Raw genomic sequence first — 22,297 nt, forward strand, 5'->3', positions numbered from 1 at the left:
AGAAGCTGTGGACTGCATTTGTGACCTTTATTCGGATATTCAGTTTACATATCACAACACTATGGATTTTTTTTTTTTGCTTAAGTCTAGTACACCGTTCTCAGACGTGTCACTTTCAATTGTTCCATTTTTCACGTTTTCCTTTTTGCTCTTTTTTTTTACCTGCAGGTTTGAAAAACCTGATTGCAACAAAGAAACGTGTGGCGAGAGATTTCTCTTCTGGTAAAAAAAAAAACACGAAGTACAAAAGTAAAACAAAGATGGTTTACACAAGAAATAAAGCACATAAATCAGAGGCAGTTTTTGTTTACTAACACTATCATCGTTCGTCAAACGAAGATGACACACCTTGCGCACCAGTTTTCCAAGTCCCAGCCAAGTCCTGTTTTTGGATGACTAGCATTGCAATGGGTTTGCAGAGACAAGCCCAACTTGATACAAGAAAAAACCTTTTCATGCCTGTTTTCTTTCTTACTTGTTTTCAGGAAAAAAAATAGAAGAACCTAGCAACACACACGCATACAAAACATGGAGACACTGTTAAAAGTGAGAAAAAAAAACAAGATCACAGTTGGAAAATGTGCAGGTCATGAAAAATGCTGTGAAGGTTTCGGAGGACAATAACGCACAAGACTCAGAGATGACTGTTCAGTTTTGTTTTTTCCCCTCTTTTGCTTGATTTATGTTCGACAAGACGCAGTTTTGTTGTCCAAGGAGGAGCACGTGTGATAAAAAAAAATGAGGTATTGGTAACAGGGTACCAGCTTTCTTAACTGTTTGCAGCAACATTTCAATCTCAACAACAAATGCCTCGTTATACACAGCTGCTCACTTGCTCAGGTTAAAAACGAAAACTAGCTGCACCACTGAGATTTGATAGAAACAATGGCACCAAATGCCTTTGCATGAGCTGGCAACTGGGGATGGCTACTGGCTTGGCCAGTGACACTCAATGGCCCAGGAGTGTTTTCCCGTGCTTCACGCAACCAAGAAAACAGGCTTTCGCAAAGCTTTACCGACAGCACATCATGACAAAGATGGAGCCAGTGTTTCCAAGCAGACCCCAGTGACAACCCACATAGTGCCCCCAGAATGCTTCAGGGGGAAACATGATTCCCGGTGCTACAATGTGCTGCCCCTCATTAGGCATTTGCTGTAGTCACAATGCCTGCACTCTGAGAAACAATATCCCGCAGGAGGACCCCATTATCGGACATACTGGAACGCAACCAACCGTGATGGGACAGAGTGATAGACACAGCCAAGGCATGAGACCAACGTGGGCGTTAGCACGTTTGTTAGTGTAGTTAATACACCTTCCACAGTTGCTTTATATGGACAGCTGTGTGCCCACACATTTTTGAGCATCCTAGCTCAGTCGCCGCTTTTGCTCGCAAGCTCAACTTCACACCTGAATTCAAAGCTAAAAAAATCTCCTAGTTGCCTAAAATCTCGAACATTTCCTCGACATCAACACAAATGTATAGCCTATTAAGAATCATGCAACCTCCTAGCAAGACAACCCTTGACAATCTGCTTTCAGATTTTATGAACAGTAAGCGGGTGCTCTTGGCCTGCACCACCCATGTGATTGATCACGACTCATTTCAATATGAAAAACAGCACACACTCTTGCTGGTCACATGCCTCATCTATGAAACAAGTCCTCCGCACACATCCGCGCTGATGCGACTGTGGCAGAGACCTCACCCACAATGTTAGCCCCCACGTGACAACACCATGTCGAGAGCTGGTCACGATGACGGATAAAAAGAACTACCAAAAAGGAAACCGAGGGGTGAGCCAATGGATGGGAAGGGGGTACTGCCATTGGGACGGTTGTCAGAGTCTCTGCTCTCAAAAACAGGCAACGATGCTCACGAAATATCTTACTCAAAACACGAGGAGTGAACGCACGAGAACGGAAAAACCCGGTGGACACAAAAAGCACAACAGGACTGACAAATAATAATAATAATAACCGTAAGAAACAAAGGGAGAGAACAAAATTCCACCCCTTTTTCCCATCTGCTCGCATATATACATATATATACATATGGCTATGTACATATATATATGTATATATACAGAGAATGACCCCCCTGCAAAAGGGAGGGGTCACAGATAGCTTGCCGGGACGGACGTTTTGAAACAAAATGCTGTCTAAAAAACGAGAACAAAGCAACTACAGAGCGTGTCAGCGGAAAAAAAAGAGCAAAGACGGATCAAAAGATGAAAAGCAAAGGCTCTGCCACCACCCACCCACAGGACCGGGCAAGACAGAGTGGGACGTCGTCCGGCGAGCATGTGCCAGAAGCATGAATTGGTTATGGAATGTGCTTTCCCCAACTGTCTTGCCCCGTCAAGCCGTGACGGTGGTGAAGGAAAGGTATGTAGCACTGCCAACAGACCCTAGAACGGACTGCCGAAGGCATGGTTGAATACTAGCTGCACGAAGAGAGCAGAATTCATGAAGAGTCATGAATCACCTTACCAAAAGCAGAAAGGGAGTGGAACGAGACAGCAGGAGGCTACCGCTTTTCTGTGTGCATACCACACCCTGAGAGAACAATTTCTCTCCAAGAAGGTGCCGTCAGTAAGAACCAATATGAGGGGGGAGGTTAAAGTTGGGGAGGGCAGTGGAGGGAATGAGAGACAACCCGAATTAAAAAAAAAAAGAGGCGGACACACGACGACGGGAAAGGAAACTTCACAGCATCTTACATCGTCTGCATTTTTTTCTTTTTCATGTTGTCAGTCACACCCGGGCCAGCTCCGGAATCGTACATGCCTCTGAAGTGCTGCAGTAAATCGAGAAGTAGTTGCAAAGCCCAAGCACATCCTTCCACTGCTTTGCACCAAAGAAGCATGCAAGATGTGAAATGAAGTCGTCCATAACGGATACGGAGGGGCCCAAAGTGCCGACAACAGCGTGTGCAGTGGTGTGCCCGCCACGGAATGTGGACTGCATATACCAGTGTCTCGCGAGAGAGAAAAAAAAGCAAAGAGTTTGGTTCCGACCACGCCTACACGACTCCTGTTGGGAAGATGTAAACGGGGAGGTCGGCAGCACGGTTCGGACGCGGGCACTGTGTCTCGCGAGTCGGGCAGTAGGCAGTCATCTTTAGACGTGTTCCAATGCTCCGAATGAAAGGCAGAGAGCTTTGTCGAAACTAGCTGGCATGAAATTACGAACATATATTTCTACACATGAGCAGCTGGCGGCACTACAACTGTCAACTAGTAATCTTGACAGATCAGGCTGCAGAAAAAACAATACAACAAGAAGTGCCAATACTGAAGACAGTGATTTCAATTATAAACAACCAAAATTTTCAGCACGCTCGAACTTCCAATTTCCACTTAACTTTCTTGACCTATATGCAGCACAACCTCAACTCTGCTTGGACAATGTTCCAAACGAGAATGTTGTTGAATGCAGTCTACAACTTATTAATAACAGAAGGCTGCCTTTCACTCAAAAAAGAATTGAAACACGACATCCCGGCGCGGCTTGCTGTGGCTGCCGATGGCTTCTCGAAGTCGGGAAGGTGTGACTCCGTTCCTTCACTCACTCTTGGCGCACATGTCGCCACTGCACAACACAATGACAGCCGTGCAGTGTGCATGTGCAGCAAGTGTGCGTGCGTGCGCTACTTCACGCCTCTTCGTGTTCTTGATTCGCCAGGTCGACTGCGGATAACAAGAAAAAAAAATGCATGCCGGAGACTGCCAAGGGTGCCCGACTGCCCCTGCGTGCGGACCCGTCTCCCAACCTTCCGCTGCTCAAACCAAGAAGAAGCAGAGACAGCTGTAGAAAGACTGCAAAATGGGCGAAGGAAACGAATGCCGCAGAAGGCAGCACAATGAAACGAAAGCCAGCGGTGGAAAATGCAGACGCCGGAAGGAAACCAATGAAAAACAATACCAACCAAACGTTTAGACGACGATGCCGAAACCAAGTTCTTCGTTTTACGCTTTCAGTGGTTTTGTCTCCCTTTTTCGTAATTTTTTCTTTCTCTTCCGAGCAAGAGTGTACACGCGCAGTAAGACGCACAAAAGCACAGACAAGACGAGAAGACAGTGAACCTTGTTTCCTAAATCGCGCTTTCGCTAGGTTACAACGACGCGACGATCTACCACCGGTGTCCGCAACTACACGGGGGTCGCGGACCTCGGCCCTAGGTCGGCTTAGGTTCGAGCACTAACACTCACGAGATTGGGTTACTTCACGAGCTACAATGAAAAATGACAGAACTACCAAGAAAGATAGATAGAGTGAGAACAAGTTAAGTTAGGAGGGGGTAAGAATAAAGAGTCCCCAAACCAGCAGCAGGCCACTACAGGGCTTCGCACGAGGGAAACCCCTGCCAGACCCCAGAAACAGCAAAGCGACGCACTGCCCTGGTCTGAGCCAAACCAAGGGCAGCAGCTCCGCTGTTTGCGCTAAGAGCCTGGCACCCCGCAAGCAGACAGTGTGGCGCAAAACACCGACAGCCCTCACAGAAGGGAAATGGCACCCCCTTCGTGTGTGACAAAGCACAGAGACTGCAACCAGAGAAATCGAAATGGGCAATGCTCACCACTGTAGAACAGCAATGGCAGAGTGCCTGGGCAGGGCTAACAAACCAACAGCTGCTTGCTCACAAAAAATAATACGAATGAAAAAAACTGGTAGAAAGATATCGGAAGTAGAATACAGTGAGGGGCATTACAAGCTTACGTTGGTGCGTTATTATGCCTACAAAGTGGGCCCCAGTAGAAGGGGGGGGGCCGCACACTACACATGCAACTAACGAGCAGGTTAAATAGAGCCAAAGCATGCATGTGTGCCTGCCTAAGCGCACACGTACCAGCAACACGAGAGCGGCGTTCACAAACATCACGTGCACATGACACAGAAGAGACGGGGAACAGAGAGAGAGAGAGAAAGAGATGCTCGAGCCTTCCAGCAGAGATGGCTGCTGCCTCGGAGAAGGGGCTGCGCTACGCTGTTTAAATATGTCCGCTCCAGACCCGCCTGCGTTCCGCACCGACGACTCAGTCACAGCCAATCCGCTGCTGTCCGACCGTTTTCATGTGCACGGGGTGCATGCGACGGAAAAAGAAAGGCGCGTGTGCAGTGGAGCAGACGCCCCAACGTGCGTGCTATGCTCGTACGATCGCTCGTACCTTCGGCTTATGCGCCCTGCCGGACGACCATGCCGCGCAAGTGGCCCGCGGCACTAGTGGTCCGGCGGCCTCGGTTCTCTACCTTTGCAACCCACCGGACGCGGCTGCGGAGGAGGAAAGGATGCGGGGAGGGGCTGCCAGCAACTGTCTGAGACAAGCGGCGCACACGACCGCACGCCATGTGACATTCCCCGCTGGCACATGCAACGCTGCCACGGCGGTGCGCCGTTCTTCCGCGTGGGTGAGTATGAAGGAACACAGTTGGCCACCATCAAAGACACCCGTGACTCGACAGAGCAACGCTGCTTCGCCCACTAATCCACACAGACACACACCTCCCTCTCCCTCGTCCGCTCCGGTGGTGCACACGACTGAAACCTCGAATGAAGGAGAGTCCGTGACCCTGCAGGTCACCTCCTTCGTTCCTCGCTTCTCCTCCCCTTCATCGTTTTTTTTTTCTTTTTTCCTGCCTTGCCCGTCAGTACACAAAGGATGGCACAACAAAAGTGCTTCTCCCTCGAGAAACGTCAGCTTCATCGCCTCTTCGGTGCATTTTTGTTTGGCACGTCCTGTTTTGGAGTTTTCAACTCTTTCCTAAAGTTCTACAAAACCCTCGGCAGGACAGAACTAAAAGGGGAGGGGGGGCAGCCTGTGAAGGAAACCTGAGATGCAGGGCATTAAAAAAAACCACCCACAAGCCCATAAAAGCAAGGAAATGAACAGACCAATAAGGATGGCCTTTACTGCCTTCGCGACCCTCCAAAACAGCAAAGCAGGACGTTGAACTCAGCAACACCCTCAGCTGCGCAAGGTTAGATTAAAAACGAGACTTTTCTGCTGCATAAAAGTGCTGCACTCTGTCACAAGCAGATGCACACTGTCACACCCAGCGCGACACACACAGTATTGAACACACACAAAATAAAGTACAAAATAAAAGCAGCAACACTGCAAAAATTTTCGCCAGCGCACCTACTCAAGGTGTCAGCTCGAAGCAAAAATCAAAAGCTGCGATGCTACATAACCATGGCGATGCTACATAACCATATACACAACGCAGGACAGACGTCAAAAAAGTAAACGGCGCAACAACGACCGCACACAGAGGCACATTGGAGCCCTTTGCTGAGTGTGGGCAGTGCCCCTGTGCACTTCACAAAAAATAAAATAAAATAAAAAGAACAAGGTAAACACAGAGTGCCAAGGGTCGACGTCCATTCCAACACGGCGAGATGTCTCGGCTAAAAACAGGATCCGGTGTTCGGCGGCACCAAGTTATGTACAACTGCATGGCAATACTCGTGGGGCCTGCACCCACCAATCATTAAAACGCATGGCTCGATGCCTCGCTCCCAAAGTGATACCGCACAATAAGAAGATGGGACGAGAGCCCAGCCCTGGGTGGAACTAAAATGGCATCAGTGACAGGATCGCAGTGAACATAAGAGGGAAAAAAAAAAAAGAAGACACAATGCGAGGGCATGACGCCTTCATGAACATAAAACAGGCAAGCAGACGCTCAGTCACAGAACTCACGCTACATAACTCGCAACTTAACCAGGATGCACAATAGTGACGACCACAAGAGTAAAAAGAAAACATGCCAGCCACAGTAATCACTGAAGGGTCACCCAAGATGATGATACAGTAGATGAGATAGCTGCGCTGTGATGACAAGAAAGAAAAAGCGTATCTACAAAAGGCCTCCCTCTCAGACAGTTAAGAGAGAGAGAAGATCAAGTGAAGAAAATTCCATTTCGCAGGCTGCGGGAGAAACACAAACGGTGACTGGGATGGTGTGGGGTGGATGGTGCTCAGAAAGAATGTAAATGTAAACAGGTGGCGAAATTCGCTAGTGCCTCCAGCAGCGACAGGTGCCTGTAAAGGAGGGCACCGCACAGTAGTGCACCACTGCGCCGCAAAGTGAGAGGATGACAGCTCAGTTGCCGGCCTTACATTGTAAAGGGTGTGAAAGCGAGACAACAGGAAGTGGGGAGGAGAAGGCAAAACCTTAACTCACAGCACACTCCCTGCAGCCTAAAAACAGAGCTGGTCACTTGCGGAGACACACGGCCATCCTTTCCGAGACGCTTCTCCGCTCCTGTAATAATGTCGGAGGAGAATTGTGCCAGGCTTCGTCGGAAGGAAGCTCGCAAGGTGAAAAAAGCCAAAGAGGTTCTACATAAGCGTGCCCACAAGTAAGAACGTTTCCGAAGCCGGCACTTCCACTACAGTGGCTCAAACCCGGCAGTGCTAGGGATCGCAGGCACCCTTCGCCGCAAGGGGTCAGAGCCGCCCTTCACAAGTTTGACCTGCGATGGGAGAAAATGCTCTAAACTCGCTTCTCGGGTCAAGCTTCATGCTCTGCCAACACTACAGCACACTACAGAGTAGCCCAGTGGGGAACAAAGCTACAACTATTCCGGTGGCAACGTGTCAGTTCCAACAACGGCCAAGAAATGTCCGGCCAAGGGGGCTCTCCACACACCTCAAAGACCGGCCGCTGCTGCTCGTCCCGAGCGCACTGTGCTCGAGAGAGCCCGCTTACACTTTTGTACTCGCGACTTTCCATTATGCGGAAACATCCTTTTTGCCTAGTCGCCTGCAGGTAACCTTTGTACCAAGGAGTGCGGACAGCGCAACCAGCAGCAGCTGGCAACAGGCCAGGCAAAGTTGGCTTCACTGCTCCGTGCAATGTGAAAAATGCGTTGCAGCAACTCAGGCGACTGCTGGACTCTTGACTCACATCAGTCTGTGCCACTCGAGCCCAGCTGTACTTGCCTCCATGGCCTTGACAAGGCTATAGGGTTTGGGGAGTCCGCAGTACAGCAGGTCAAGATGGAAGCAGTCACTGTACTGTAAACTGCAACTACTGACAGAGAGAGAGAGAGGTCATAAACGCTAAAACTTTCTGCCAGTTGTCAGTGCAAAGGTGGGTAGGAATACGATGCATTTTTTTTTTCCAAGAATGCACAAGCCTAAACCAAGGAAAAACACTGGATTCCATGCAAATGGACATTCCTGTTGCTTGCTACCCCAGCTGAGGCTACCATGGGAATGACACCGAAGACCATCAACATAAGTTGCACAGACTGTTGGGCCAGTTGGTAAATGTTCACTGCAAGGATAAGTTTTGCGCAAAACAGACGGGACTTGGGAAAGAAACGCACAGACAAGCGCGAACTTGCCCAAGTCCCGTCTGTTGTGCGCAAAAATTTTCCTTGCAGTTGCCACTAGCTTCTTCTGTCTCGTTCATGCAGCTGAGAGCTCCTGGGAAACATGCTCAGGCATGGAGGCGATTTTGCTTCTTTTAACTCAAATTAGAGAAGAACGAGACAGAATGCGCGAGAGATCCAGGGAAGACTTAGTCGAGCATAGCCAAGAACAGCTGGCTAGCTTCACGCTTTCTGTTCAGCTGACTACCGAAACTGCGAACCACATTGGTTTGGTACAACCAGTGGGAATGAATTTCCACTGAGATGTCATTAAGTTGGAAATAAAACGCAGTGTGCACAGGCCGTTGCCTGCCAACTGTCTCACCACGGTTCCCCCACAGAGCGGCGATGCTGTGGATCCAGATGAATTTCGACAACTCATCATCATCAGCAGTCATGAAGTTCATTGCGAGACAAAGCCATCCAGATGAATTTCGACAACTCATCATCATCAGCAGTCATGAAGTTCATTGCGAGACAAAGCCATCCAGATGAATTTCGACAACTCATCATCAGCAGTCATGAAGTTCATTGCGAGACAAAGCCATCCAGATGAATTTCGACAACTCATCATCATCAGCTGTCATGAAGTTCATTGCGAGACAAAGCCATCCAGATGAATTTCGACAACTCATCATCATCAGCTGTCATGAGGTTCATGCGAGACAAAGCCTTACCCCCCTGCCATCTCAGTATTGTGGAAACCGACTGCCAAGCAATCCCCAATGATTCTGAAGGTAATGTGAGAGAAGAAAACCTTTTCAGTGTCGGATGCAAGATAAACACCCTCATAAAAAGAAGAGAACTGTTCAGTTTCAAACCAAGAACAAGTGTCATTCTGAAAGAGTGTTAAAGATAGAAAAGAAAAAAAGCTAACAATTTTCAACCTCTTACATGATGTTGCTGCTGCTCAGGGAGAGCAGGTGCTTTTAACGGGGGAAAAAAAAAAGAGCGGCATTAGCTGCAAGGAGCACCTGTGCATATGTGACACAGCTGCATTGGCCGCATACAACATGGTGAGCAGCCATCACGGCAACAAAGAAGCGGGCAAAGATGGGCAGAGTGCAACGGAAAGAGGAGGAGGGAAGTGGTGCCGGCAAATCAAGTGAGCGTGTCAACCAGCAGCCAAGTGGCAACGGCCGCAACGGACAGTGTGAACGAGAGAAGACCGTGCAGCCACGGCGAGACGAACAGCCCCTGCCTCTGCTGCGGCAGTAAGAGAGCCACCACAGCGAATCTGGGAAACGCAATTGGGGGGGGGGGGGGGATGAATGGCAACGAGATGATGGCATGGTTCCTCCAACAGAATGGGAGGCTGAAGAATGCATCGCGTGGAGAAAAGAAAAAAAAAAAAGATGAACTTAACGCTGATCGACAACAACAAAGCAAGGAACGTGTGTGTCGTCGTCGTCGACGCTGGTCCTAGTGGAACATCTCCTCCTCGGGCGGCTTGCGCACCCAGCGACCACGGTCGAGCTTGAGGAAGCGCTCAAAGAGCACTTTCTTGGCGCCCTGGTAGCTGAGGGCCGACTCCTTGGTCTCGCCGTACGTCTTGAGCAGCAGGTCTTCACGACCCAGCAGCTCGCAGGCATCCTTGAAGAGGGCGAAGAGGGACGCCTTGGAGACGCGCGACTCCAGGTTAGTGCCGCTCCTGCACAGGAAAAGAGAGTGGTGGAGGAAAGAATTTTTTTTTTAATTTGCTTCTTCGCCAAACTCCAAAGTCATTCTAGAGTCACTGACCAATATTTCGGACTTGGAGGGACCTGGAAAATGGTCCTAATATCGTATATACTCGCATAATGAACCCACTTTTTTTCCAGAAATGTTGACATCAGTTTGAGGGGAGGGTTCATTATGCGGGAAAAAAAAGTTTCAAGAGATTTTTTTCGGAAGGGTCACAATTTCATATAACTCCGTCCATCCGTCGTCAACAAACGCAAGGCGTCAGACGCATTCGTGCCACTGGTGTTTAGCATCGTTCACTTTGACTTTGACGCGATCCCACAATTTTGTGGTAGCCCACGGCGCTGGCCAATCTGGGCGAGATAATGCAGACATGCTGAACACCAGGCCTGAATGTCAGGTGAAGGTCAGGCACGCGTTTTTTACGCGAAGTTCAAAAAACACACAGGACGGTGAACAATGTGTGCAATGTTTAAGCCCTATAGCTTACAGCACACAGGTTCGCGGAGCGTGCCCCCCCCCCCACCCCCCTTACACCCATGTGGCAGGAGCTCTCCTCAAAAGATAAACAAGTGGTGATGTTATCCCTGACAGGCAGCATCTTGCTGCCAAGGTCTGTGCTGCTGCCCCCCCCCCCCACTTCTCTGGCAGGGGCTCTTCAAAAGTGATGATGTTATCGGGCATCTTGGTGCGCTGCCAAGGTCTGGGCTGGGGACAGGGCGAAAAAAACTGAGGAACCCGCTACAAGAAGCTACAGGCTGAAAAAAAAAAAGTAAATTTTGGCGGACAAAAGTTCATTATGGGAGTGGGTCCATTATGCGAGTATATACATATACAGTAATCGAACAGTTCAAAAAATAAACAAACATAACAAAAAAATATGATATTTTTTCTGCAAAAAACCGGCTTTAAGAATCCTGAACTTCACCTTTTCCTCCGTTCCACTTGCAAGCGAATATACTAGACTGTAACTGAGCTAGAATCATGCTGCAGTCCGCACCACCTCACATCGCAATACCAGACACTGAGACGCAGCTGCAGCTCACATAGCAAATGAATGCATGCTAGCGTGAAGCATGAACAGCAGTCTGTTTCAACAGGCAACGATGCTCCCGAAGACAGAGAGGGAACCCACAAGAAGAAGTGAGGACCCCCAATTTTAACCTCCTCCCGCTCCTGCCATCTGCCTGTCTGGCACTGTGGGCATGCTGCAGTTGTTTTCAACGCGCTCTTCTTTGTAGGCCGCCTTGATGGCCGTGAAGACTGTGCCATTATCTCAAGTGGCAAGAATTAAAAACAAGTAACAAATAGCCAAGCCTATCCAAGCCAGTATGCCAGTTTGACTCCATTTAAATCCAAGGTGGCGCCTTTGAGGCGGCGACGAGCTGGTTGGTTGCGACAAAGATGCCTGCTCATGTCTACATTTATCAGAAACTTTTGGTCGAAAACGGTCAGTACACTATTGCTGGTATCTATTTTAGTCGGAAAAATCGAACTTTTGGACTCCACAGAGTCCGAAATATCGGTAGCGAATATGTACACCTTCCGAAGAGGTTCCTAACAAAATTTGAACTATTGGAGCCCGAAAAAATCGGTCAGCTACTGCATATGCCCAGCATTTCCAAGAACTGAACACCGCAGGCCCTCAAATACCCCCACCGTCTCCCAAGATCCCTGCTGTAAGGCATTTCGGCAAGCTAGTTTGTCTAGGAAGCATCGGTGCATCACCCACCTGTCTTGGCGCATGCCGGTGCCGCTGTTGGTGACTTCGGGGCGCTCGTCGCCCACGCACCAGTTGATGGAGTAGGGCTTGGTCTTCTCCGTGTCACGGGGCGGGTTGTGGCCGCTCACACAGCCCAGGGTTGGGTGGTGCAGGGCGTATCGTGTGGGCAGCAGGGTGTCCAGCCCGGGCTCTCCCTCCAGCCGGCAGCACACCGCCCGAGACAGGTGCCCGTGGTGATACAGATTACCTGCACCCCATTATACAGACACCATTTCTAGACCACTCGGCTCGATCACTCCCATTCTACGAGCAAGGTGCCAAGCTGTTCAAATTTAACACTGCTCTGTATGGTGAATCCCATCAGCACTGTGAAAACACTGTTTTGTCTCAACAGCAACGCAAAGAGTGGCTGAAGGGTGCCTTCAGCTCCTTGCGAGGTATCAAAAGTAGACTGCACTGCGACCAATTTGAACAAACAGGTAGACTTGCACACCTCATGCCACAACATTCCCCCTGCAGTACTTCTATTTCATGTTTTCTCTGCCACAATATTTGTGATTATTGGATCACTACAGGCAGGCCTGCTTTAAACAAGAAATGCCCACTGATATCATGACATGCAACGATGTCCACCAGCGAGAATTTGCCCCAAATGCACAGAAACATACCGCGGTCTTAGCACCTTGGCAAGTGCATGCCCTCTGGTGTACCGCAGCCACTGACGAGCCAGGTTCAGTGTGTGGCTATGCAAAAGTGCGTGGCTATGCAGAGAACTTACCAAGCGGAGTGCAGGTCTTACATTGCGGGTTACATATGTTGCACAGCATGAATGAACGAAGCCATAGGCGTTGGTTCATAGCTTGAGTAGATGAAGCGCCTGTCTTGTGTCTTTCTTTTTCTGTGTGCTGTGTTTTTGTGCGCTTCATCTACTCAAGCACTGAAGGAGAACTCCTTACCTTTTGGTTTTCAAGTGCCTGCAAGCTTAGTTAGAGCAAGGCAGGGGGGCACGTACCCAGGGTGATGGAGCTCAGATAGACAGGCTGCAGAAAGTGGCTGAGCAGAGCCCCTTGCAGACCGAGAACGTTCCAGCGAGCAATCTTATCGCTGCAGGACATGGTGCGCAGTCGTTCACCTTGCAGGATGGCATCCCAGGTCTGGTAGTCTGTAGTCAGGTCCACGGGGACCGTGCCTTCGCCTGGGCATGCCATCATTCACGGTCATTACATTCTCCAACTACCCCGCAACTGCAACTGTTTTCCACAAGTCTCAATGACAAGATGATGTCCCCATACTATTAGAACAAGCAGATTGAGACTTCCTCCCAAGGGCATCACAATGTTATCGCCGACGAACTGTCTCATCAAAGGGCACAAAAAGCATGCCTCTGATAGTTAATGTGATAGAAAAAGTACAGTCGACGACCGAAAATTCGGACGGCTGATTTTTCAAACATGCTCGATTATTCGGACTTTTTCGCGGCACCGCAACATGGCCCATAGAGCCAGTGTATAAGAGCGCCTGAAATTTCGGACGCACCGCAACTGACTGCGAAATTTGATTTTCCGGACTGCCCGATTTTTCGGTCGTTTTTGCGGTCCCTAGAGGGTCCGAAAAATCGGTCGTCGACTGTACTTGAAAAAAAAAAAATGAAATGGAAGTGCACAAACAAACAAATTTCAAATTGAACCAGAATCAGATAAACCATTCTAATCGACTACTTAATAGCTAGTGCCACTCTAATTCATGAATGAAGCGAACTTCAAACTGGCCTGTCACGCATTCATGGCCTTTGAGACCAGCATTCACAAAGTTTCAAATCTTGGGAGGCAGTGATCCTACGCTGGTGCCCAACCAGCACTGAGCAACACTTTTTCGACTATTGACTTTTTCACAGCAAAACCTTGTGCCATTGCACTACCAGTAGCGTGGCATTTGCCTCACAAGCACGACAAGCATGGTCGCCTCTAACTCATCGCACACTATGCGTGCTGGTATCGTGGTCGGTGCACTTTGAAATGCGGTTACTTCTGCAATTAGTACCTTCAGTCAACACGGAGAAAGTGCGCCAAGGAAAGCAAAGCACCATCAGCACTACAATGGCACATTTCCCGTGGTAAGCCTCCACGTGTTCATGTCACTGTCTGTTTATCAATGGCAGCACTAAAACGACACATTTTGCGCGGTAAGCCTCCACATGTTGATGTGACTGTCTGTTTATCAATCGCTCAAATCCTAACACATACTCAGGGCACACTTGCTTTCGTAACCCTTTCCCACCCATCAGATATGCACCCAACACTACGACAATGCTGTGGTGTGGACAACAAATTTGCTGTGACAATTCCGACACATGATCAGCATGCAGAAACACACCATGCAGGCAGTCTGCATTTAATTTTGCAGTAGTGCGTGTTAACTTTGCAGTATTTAAACCAGTGTTCAAATTGCAACATACGGCATGAAAGATTAAGGCACTTAGTACAAAATTGTGTACAAGCTAACTCGCAGCTTTTTCTGAGAGGATGCCGAACCTAGGAGTCATTTCTTTGTTTCAGGTGAATTTAGCATTCTCACGTCACAAATAGTACCGTATAATCCCGTATAAGGGCTGCACCCCCTTTTTGGACTAGATAATTGAAAAATAAAATGGTTATAATTTTTTATCATGTATGTTATCATGTTATATATGTTTTATCATGTTATATATCATATATGAGGCACTCCATCAAAATTCACTTCCGAATTGAAAAAATGTGAGGCTCTTGTACAGTTTATGCTGCAGTCAGATTTTTTTTTGCAATATAGCGAATGCAATAAAAAATATATTGCGAAACAGTGAGCGAGACAGCATGCCATCCGCCATTTTTAGAGAGAGAGATTTTGCAACCAGTAATAACGAATTTTTTTTTCCTCCGCAATTTCAAAGGTAATGTGTGTCCTCGAAACAGAAATTTATTCCATGATCATTCAGGCCGTTTACCTGACAAGTCGTGGCATTCCAGTGTTACTATTTGCATCATTTATGACACTTCTTACAAAATTTTGCGCATCCCGTAACAGTTAACCACTGTTATTACTATGCCCCGGAAAACAAATTATACCTTTCTTGAGGCCTGAATATGCTATACACGCGAAAAAAATTTCTCGATGAAAACCAAAAATGGTGCCTGAAAAGGTTTAACGTGGTGGTAGGAATTGATCGCTGATCAATTGATCAGAGCCTCACCTGCTTCCAGCTTAGTTCGCAGGAGCCCCTGGCAGCTCTTGGTGAAGAGTGGGTGATGCTGTTCGCTGTTCTGATCCTGTGTCTTGTTCTTGTCATCTGGCTTCGTCGTGCTGCACCACAACAAGTGGCCGGGTTAAGAAACAGGGCTGAGCAACTGCCGCCTTCTTGTCTCACGATGGCACGAACTAGCAACACTGACGTTCCACTGAGCGAGTATGGCGGTGCTGAGCACGTCAAGCAGTTAATGTACAAATTTCATAATAATAACTGGTTTGTAGGGAAAGGAAATGGGGCAGTATCTGTCTCGTATATCCTTGGACACCTGGACCGCGCTGTAAGGGAAGGGATAAGGGAGGGAGTGGGAGATGGAAGGAAGAAAGAGGTGCTGTAGTGGAGGGCTCCGGAATAATTTCGACCACCTGGGGATCTCTAACGTGCCCCTGACATCGCACAGCACACGGGCGCCTTAGGGTTTCGGCCTCCATAAAAACGCAGCCGCCGCGGTCGGGTTCGAACCCGGGTACTCCGGATCAGTAGTCGAGCGCCCTAACCACTGAGCCACCGTGGCGGGTGTACAAATTTCATCTGTTTCATCTGTTTCTCCATTCTTGCCGCTGTCACAGTGAATGTAACACCATGCACTGGGCACTGGGCCAGGCAAAGACAAAACTTCTACCCCGAGAACCGCTAAAACTGAACAGTTTAACAAGTTTCTTTTCAAAAAGAGACGGGAGAAAGAAGGAAATGTGAGGAGGTTAACCAGGAGAAGCCATTGATGAGAAAGGGAAGAGGGGATGAAAAAAGAATGGAGGCAATAGAGGGCGCCTCCTCAATAGACCCTTATTCTATGCATTGATGAATGCACACTGCCGCTATAGGCACAGCTAACCAGTCTGAAGGAAGACTGGTTAGACGAGGCACAGGGCTTGAGTCTGGCACAAAAAAACACTGACAGCTCCGCTCCGGACGGAGACGCCAAGAGAGGAAATGAGAGTGCACGCACTGGGCAAAAAGGGCCCCGTCGCCGCAGGGCGCAGTGGAAATGTACAGGTGGAAAGTGACGTCCGGCTTGATCCGGATGCGCTGACCGTCTTCCGTGGGCTCTAGGATGGGATGCTCCTTCCCCGGCCCGTAGCTCTTCAGCTGCTGGTATAGAAACCTGCACAAAACGACAGCCATCGTTGGGACCCATGACAGCGCCAACAAAGCTGCAGACCATTGCAGCACCCTGTGGTGAGAGCTCTAGTGGTAGCTGCACCTGGTTACTAGTATGTGCACTCCTTCAGTGGTGCCATCTGCCTCAGCTCCCTGGTACAACATGCGTCCTTTCACGTCCACTTCATGTCCATTGTACTTAGTGATCCTTTGGTGCTTCACTATTTGACAGTGAATATGCGCAAAAGAAACAGTTGCCCCTTAATCACTAACGCTGGCAGAATTCATTGCGGGCTAGCAAGAAGGCGATTTTGCTGCCTAATAAAGATGCGCCGAAATGAGATGCACTTGAGCAGAAATGTGGCAATTATCCAAGCTCAGGTTCCGTATCTATTGTGGATGTTAAAGGCAAGAATTGCTCATGTATGACGTTTACAATAATCAGTGAAAGGAAATGTAGCATAACAACAGAAAACAACCTTTTACAAAAGCAATCACATCTTTGGCGCGTGAAAAAAACTTCTAAGTGAGCAAAGGACAGCTGACTGCAATGTACAGTCGCGGTCAGAAGTAAATGGACAACGCTTCGTTGATCAAAGCCTTCTGACTCGTTAACTAGCGGAAAGCATCTGCTCATAGTATTTACTTTTGCCCTTGCACATCAAGGCAGCAAGCATTCCTATTTACGTTATGCAATGCGACAGAAGAGTTTGAAAGCGGAAGCATGGTCCATATTATTCTGTCCGCGACTGTACATAATCACACCAAGTCACGGTAGCCAGGAAATGCTCCTAAAAATTCACAGCTACTAAAACAATATACAGTAGGATCTCAGTGATACGAATCTCATGGGGTCGCGAAAAAATTCATATCATCCGAAATTTTGTATCATCCAAGCAAACAAAATTCGTATGCAGAAGCATGGAAAATGCATTCATGCAGATCTGTTTACGGCTGACGAGATTTATTCGTTGCTGTGCGGGCACAGCTCACTGTGTACTGCATGATTAGCGATCGCGACTCGCGACTTTGGCGATGTGCGGGCCACGCACAGCCGCTCAGTGTGCGCGGTGCGTACCACGCGATTAGCGATCGCAACGTCGGCGATGTGCGGGCAGCACTTAGTGCTCGAGGGTGTGGTCACGGCTCGCACGTTCGTATCATCCGTAGAGGCGAGGGAGAGAGTTCGGAACATCCGAAATTCTACACATCGTCGGGGAATTTCGCGAATTCGTATCATCGCGAAATTTGTATCAACCGGGTTTGTGTCGCCGAGATTCTACTGCAGCTGCGAGGATGAAAGACAAGACAGTGAAAGCACACAGTCCAGCTGACTTACCTGAGGAAGCTCCTCCTTGTTATTACTTCTGCATGGGAATCGTTGACCACGGTTCCGTCCTGGCTCAGCTGTTCGCCAGTGATGCATCGACTTCCTGCATCGCCATGCATCAGCAGAAAATAAACCGGTCAGGAGGCCATCACAACAGCACAGACAACCTAAGCAAGCACAAGGATGGCGGCACCTATCAGAGCCATTATTACATGCTTGCAGGTGCCGCCCGTTATATAGCAATGCAGTCTACAGGACACAACGATCACAACACACGCGACCATGGTTAGTAGTTCCCCTAAGCAGCCACATATTCAACCAAGCAGACACCATCCCCTTTAACAAACTTTTTCACTTTGAACAATTTTGAAACGCCGAGTTGCAGCCTTTCATACCAGCACTTGTTGTTCAAGAGGAAGATGGTTCATTAATTCACTCCCCACAAGGACGAGCATTTCGATAAGGAAAACAAGGCCCATAATTGTGGCAAGAATTATATTCACCGCATACCAGGAATCGGGGCTAAAACAGGAAAAGCTTGCATGCACATGCTGCCGCTCTTTCTCCCGGTTCTACAGAGCCAATCGTATCATTAAGCTATGCACTACAGGCCTGGTAGCTGGAAAACTTGAAAGTAAAAAGAATGAAAAAAAAAAAACTGCCATGTGATAACACGGAGGAAACATCAACATCTACTTACAACCCACAAAACTTAGTTTTGTCAAGTATCAGCAGGCGCCAAAAAATATGCAACAAATAAGCATGTCGAGCCTACAAATCATAAGCGTACTGAGCTAAGCCAGGAAATTGAACAAAACATTAGTCAAAAACGTAACTTTAATTGACAAAAAACTTCCGAAAGAGTTGCCATGTATAAAGCATACCTCATCTATCAGAATTCATGCCATCTTCAGCTTCAGAGAATGAAAAAACGTAATAACATGATCCACAAAGGCCATGTCACACGGCAAAAACACAACAGCAACATCCACAAAACACGTTTGCCAACAAGTCACCAAGTAGTCAAATCAACTTGTTCCCCAACAGCTGTCACACCGCATGAACAGCTGGGAAACAAGACAGGTTGCTGCAATGTTGCCTCAGTGTGTGTGACAGCCTTCCCCAACAAGAACAATCTACAAACACTGTTCGTCAACATGTGCTGTCCTGTTTACCGGCAGGGCGAATTCCCTGCTAACATACCAGCATGGAATTTTCGGTGACTGACTAACTATGTGCTTGTAAAATGTTTGCCTCATCATATTGTTGTCTGGTTCAGTTTGGCGTCCTGAATGACCAAATATAATTGAAAACAATATATCCCTACCCATGCCACTGAGCCTAACGGGCTCCGGCAAAACGACATCGATGAGAAGGGCAAGAAAAATAAAGGAAAATAAATGGTGCCCTGCTTGTTGCACATCTGGCAGGACAAAACGAGCAATGCTATGGTGGGGCAGACAGCAAGAGCGCCAACAGTCTCATGCACTCTGCTATTGGTGCTTTAAATGAAGCCGACTTTTTACAGCCCATTGCACAAGCTTAACTTGGCAACCTTGTATGGATGTTCTTGTGTTCTTCAAATTCTCACAATTCATTAAGACTCATATTTTATCCATTCCTGCATACACCAATCATTTTTCTTCAGTGCCTTTATATTCTTTACCCTTTTTACGAAGCATCTTTCCGATCATACTTGAATGCAAAAAATGACGCAAAAGATGACACTGAAGAAAGCAGATGACCAGCATCATCTACTAACTGAATTAAATCAGAAAATGTCGCATCCACGACCAAGAAACAGATGCTGCTCATATGTCTGCAAGCACTGTTAAATGTAGCAACTATCCTGCCCTTGTCTCTTCCTTCTGTGCCATCTTTTGCATTACATTCATGGCTCATGTATGTTCGACCAGCTCGACCTTCAATTTGCCGCATCTTTCCGTTTCTCATCACCAAACAAGGTTAGAGCCCCAGTCACTTCTCAGAAATGTGCTACTATCACCCCAAACAAAACCAGCAGTGGTCTCCAACATGATGCTCAAAGAAGAACTGTAAGTTGGGCGTATTGGTGTAGGTTCACAGTACTTCGAAAACAGCACCAGCAAGACGACAATGCCAACTGATACTTTCGCTCTTGCTTTCAGCCCTGCTGGTGCCCTTTTCCAAAGACAGAAAAGATGTGCCTGCGCAGTGATGAGAGGCTGGTCGTTGGTCAAAAGATAGAAGAGCAACAAGACGCACCGGTGCCAAAGCAGACCACGGTGCCTCTGTCGGTTGGTCCGGTCTTCATGACGAGGGCGGCGAGCACCTTGCGACCGCCCACGTACTCGGGCACCTCCAGCACCTTCTGGCTGAACTCGCGGTGGCTCAGGGCAGCAATAATATCAAACATGGGAATGCTTTCATCCTGACTGCTCAGGATGTCCGTCTGCACAAAGGATGGGGAAAAAGAGAGGGGGGGAACACAACGGTCAGACCGGGACAGCGTGTATCACCACAAACCCCAACACAGACAGTGGCGCCAGTCAATCTAGCATCACTTCCAACTCGTCCAACTTCCAACCGTGCTCATCTACACATACCAGGAAGCTCTGATTAAGCGCATCTAACCTATCCTGGGCTCTTCACGCTACACTTAGTGCTACGTGAAAAACATTACCTGCCCTGAATTTCTCTTGCCTAAGTGACACAGGTCCACAGTGACTGGTGAAGGATGGAAAGGAATACAAGTGTCGCATACCCTTAGAAAGCTCGCATAAACTGACAAGTTGGAAGTTCTCTGGTGCATGAAAAAAAGAAAAAGGAATGTTGTGACTGTTCTCAGAGCAGCCACAGCTGAAAAGGTGACTGAGAATGAGCAGACAGCATCTCGAAGAAACCTTGGCTGAAACTTCCAAACCTTGGACCAGAGGTTTCAATCCAAAGAGTTTAGTGAAGTACTATTAAATTTCCCAACTTTTCTGCACTGTGCCAGTGTCATTCAATAAAAATTACTAGTACACTAAAAAAGCAGTCAAGTCTGGCAACAGGTGAGAACGTGAAATATAGAGAGCCTTAGCAGCACAAAACAATGTCATTCTGCCAACTATATACTGTGAGGGTGAGTCACAAAGTAAAGTAACAAGTTCATACAGATAAAATTCTTTTTAACACAGCCGCCATGCAAGTCTGAACATTTACTTCAGAACCCTGCATAGGTATTGATGCCTGCATAAGAAATGTATGCCAAGTCCCTTATCTTCCATTAGACCCCTGGCATTTAGTATGCAGTTCACATTGACAAACACAAATATTTCCCTGATGTGACATTAGGAACTTAACCCAAACATGCTGAAAATAAAATTTCTAGTGACGAGGTGTCCTTTAGAAGCAAAGACCTGACAACACTCCGCCTTTCCACATTCCACCAGGTTTGCGCGAATGCAGCTGTCCTGGTATTTGACACTGCAAGTGCATGACACGACATATGCAGCATTTAACAGCTGGGCAGTTGAGCTGTAGCCTTCACCTGTGACCTTAATTCTTTAATCACTCTCACATTCCAGGCGTACAGCTGCTCTCAATGTTTCGGAGACTGTTTCTTAGTCCTATTTTTTAAGTGAGCAAGGGCTTCAATGTGTAGCTCTAAGGATCTTTCACTTTTCTTAAAGAAGTTCATCACGAATTCCTAATACCACATAGTCCTTCCATTAGACACAACGCCCTCATTCTTCTGTCACTCCAGTTTTTTTGTAGACGTCGTACGTGCAGTAAAACACTCGCCACTTGTCATTTGTACGTAATTGCCACTTGTCATTTGCAAACATCTGCCGATGCTGCCTCATGCACTGTATTCTGAACTCCTTCAGTATTCCCTGTTCAATGACTGCATCCCGATCGAGTCTCATTAAAGGTGTATTCTCACTTGTGAATTGTGAAGACTGTGCGACCATTTTGGTCAGAAAGCAACGGTTGCAGCACGTTGCATACTGCTCCATTTTCTGACTTTTTCAAAAACCACTAAGCCAACCAACAGTACCTCGAAGAGGAATGGAGGCTTGTTCTATATCCAGCTTCTCACTCTCAGCAACAGCGCACGCTAACAACCCTCCTTCCAAATGGCAAAGTTCGAGAAAGCTGCCTTCAAGTCACAGCTGCTAGTCCAAAGTCTGCACTGTCAACACTCATTTGGTGAATGTCGCAGCCAGTTGCATGTTATTCACAACCTGAGAGTTTGAATGTGCATTTAACAACCTAACTTCAATGTAGACAATTAATAATGTGGAACACCAATCCATGCATAGTTCTGGGTTTCAAATGGTCACTAAGCCTTGTGTGCTGCTATTGGTGTATTTTCAATTAGGTAGAATGAAAATAAAACACAAATAATTTGACATCACTGTTTGCGCCAATTAACAGAGGTATTTATTCACTCTAGCATCAAGGTTGTCTCACATATCAGCTGCTATGCCTATTGGTGATGCATGCCAAAAAAGACAACATAAAAGAATGGTGTCCATCCTCGCCAAACACTGCACTAGGCGACTGGAGTTCGCTGTGCTGGCGTTTACGGGTGCACATGTGTGGATAGTGATGTGCAGTTGGCGTTCAGTGTTCACGAGAGTGGTCAGCACCCAGTGTTCGTGAGTGCGGACAGTGCGGCTGGTCATGTGCCATCAGCACTCAGTATTTGGACGTGCATGCCGCAGGGCTGGCAATGAGCAGCTAAGGCTCAGTATACGTGGGTGCACAAGGCGCGGTTGGGTGTTTGTGATCAGAGCTCAGTGTTTGCAGGTACATAAAGCGAAACT

At 47.8% G+C, this 22,297-nt stretch overlaps 1 protein-coding gene across 1 annotated transcript in view; it reads right to left on the reverse strand.

The window, feature by feature from the left end:
• Positions 1–4: 4 nt before the first annotated feature.
• LOC144110440 (uncharacterized) overlaps positions 5–22,297 on the reverse strand; it is a 50,686-nt gene continuing 28,393 nt past the window's right edge. The window contains exons 5-12 of the mRNA XM_077643337.1: positions 19,749–19,935; positions 17,514–17,607; positions 16,023–16,178; positions 15,020–15,129; positions 12,806–12,988; positions 11,803–12,040; positions 8,952–10,038; positions 5–8,892 (exon numbers count right to left, since the gene is read on the reverse strand). Of these exons, the coding sequence (XP_077499463.1) occupies positions 9,810–10,038; positions 11,803–12,040; positions 12,806–12,988; positions 15,020–15,129; positions 16,023–16,178; positions 17,514–17,607; positions 19,749–19,935 (1,197 nt within the window). The 3' untranslated portion in view covers positions 5–8,892; positions 8,952–9,809. The remainder of the gene's footprint in view (positions 8,893–8,951; positions 10,039–11,802; positions 12,041–12,805; positions 12,989–15,019; positions 15,130–16,022; positions 16,179–17,513; positions 17,608–19,748; positions 19,936–22,297) is intronic.

This window comes from Amblyomma americanum, chromosome 11 (assembly GCF_052857255.1).
Source record: "Amblyomma americanum isolate KBUSLIRL-KWMA chromosome 11, ASM5285725v1, whole genome shotgun sequence".
Lineage (NCBI taxonomy): Eukaryota > Metazoa > Arthropoda > Arachnida > Ixodida > Ixodidae > Amblyomma > Amblyomma americanum.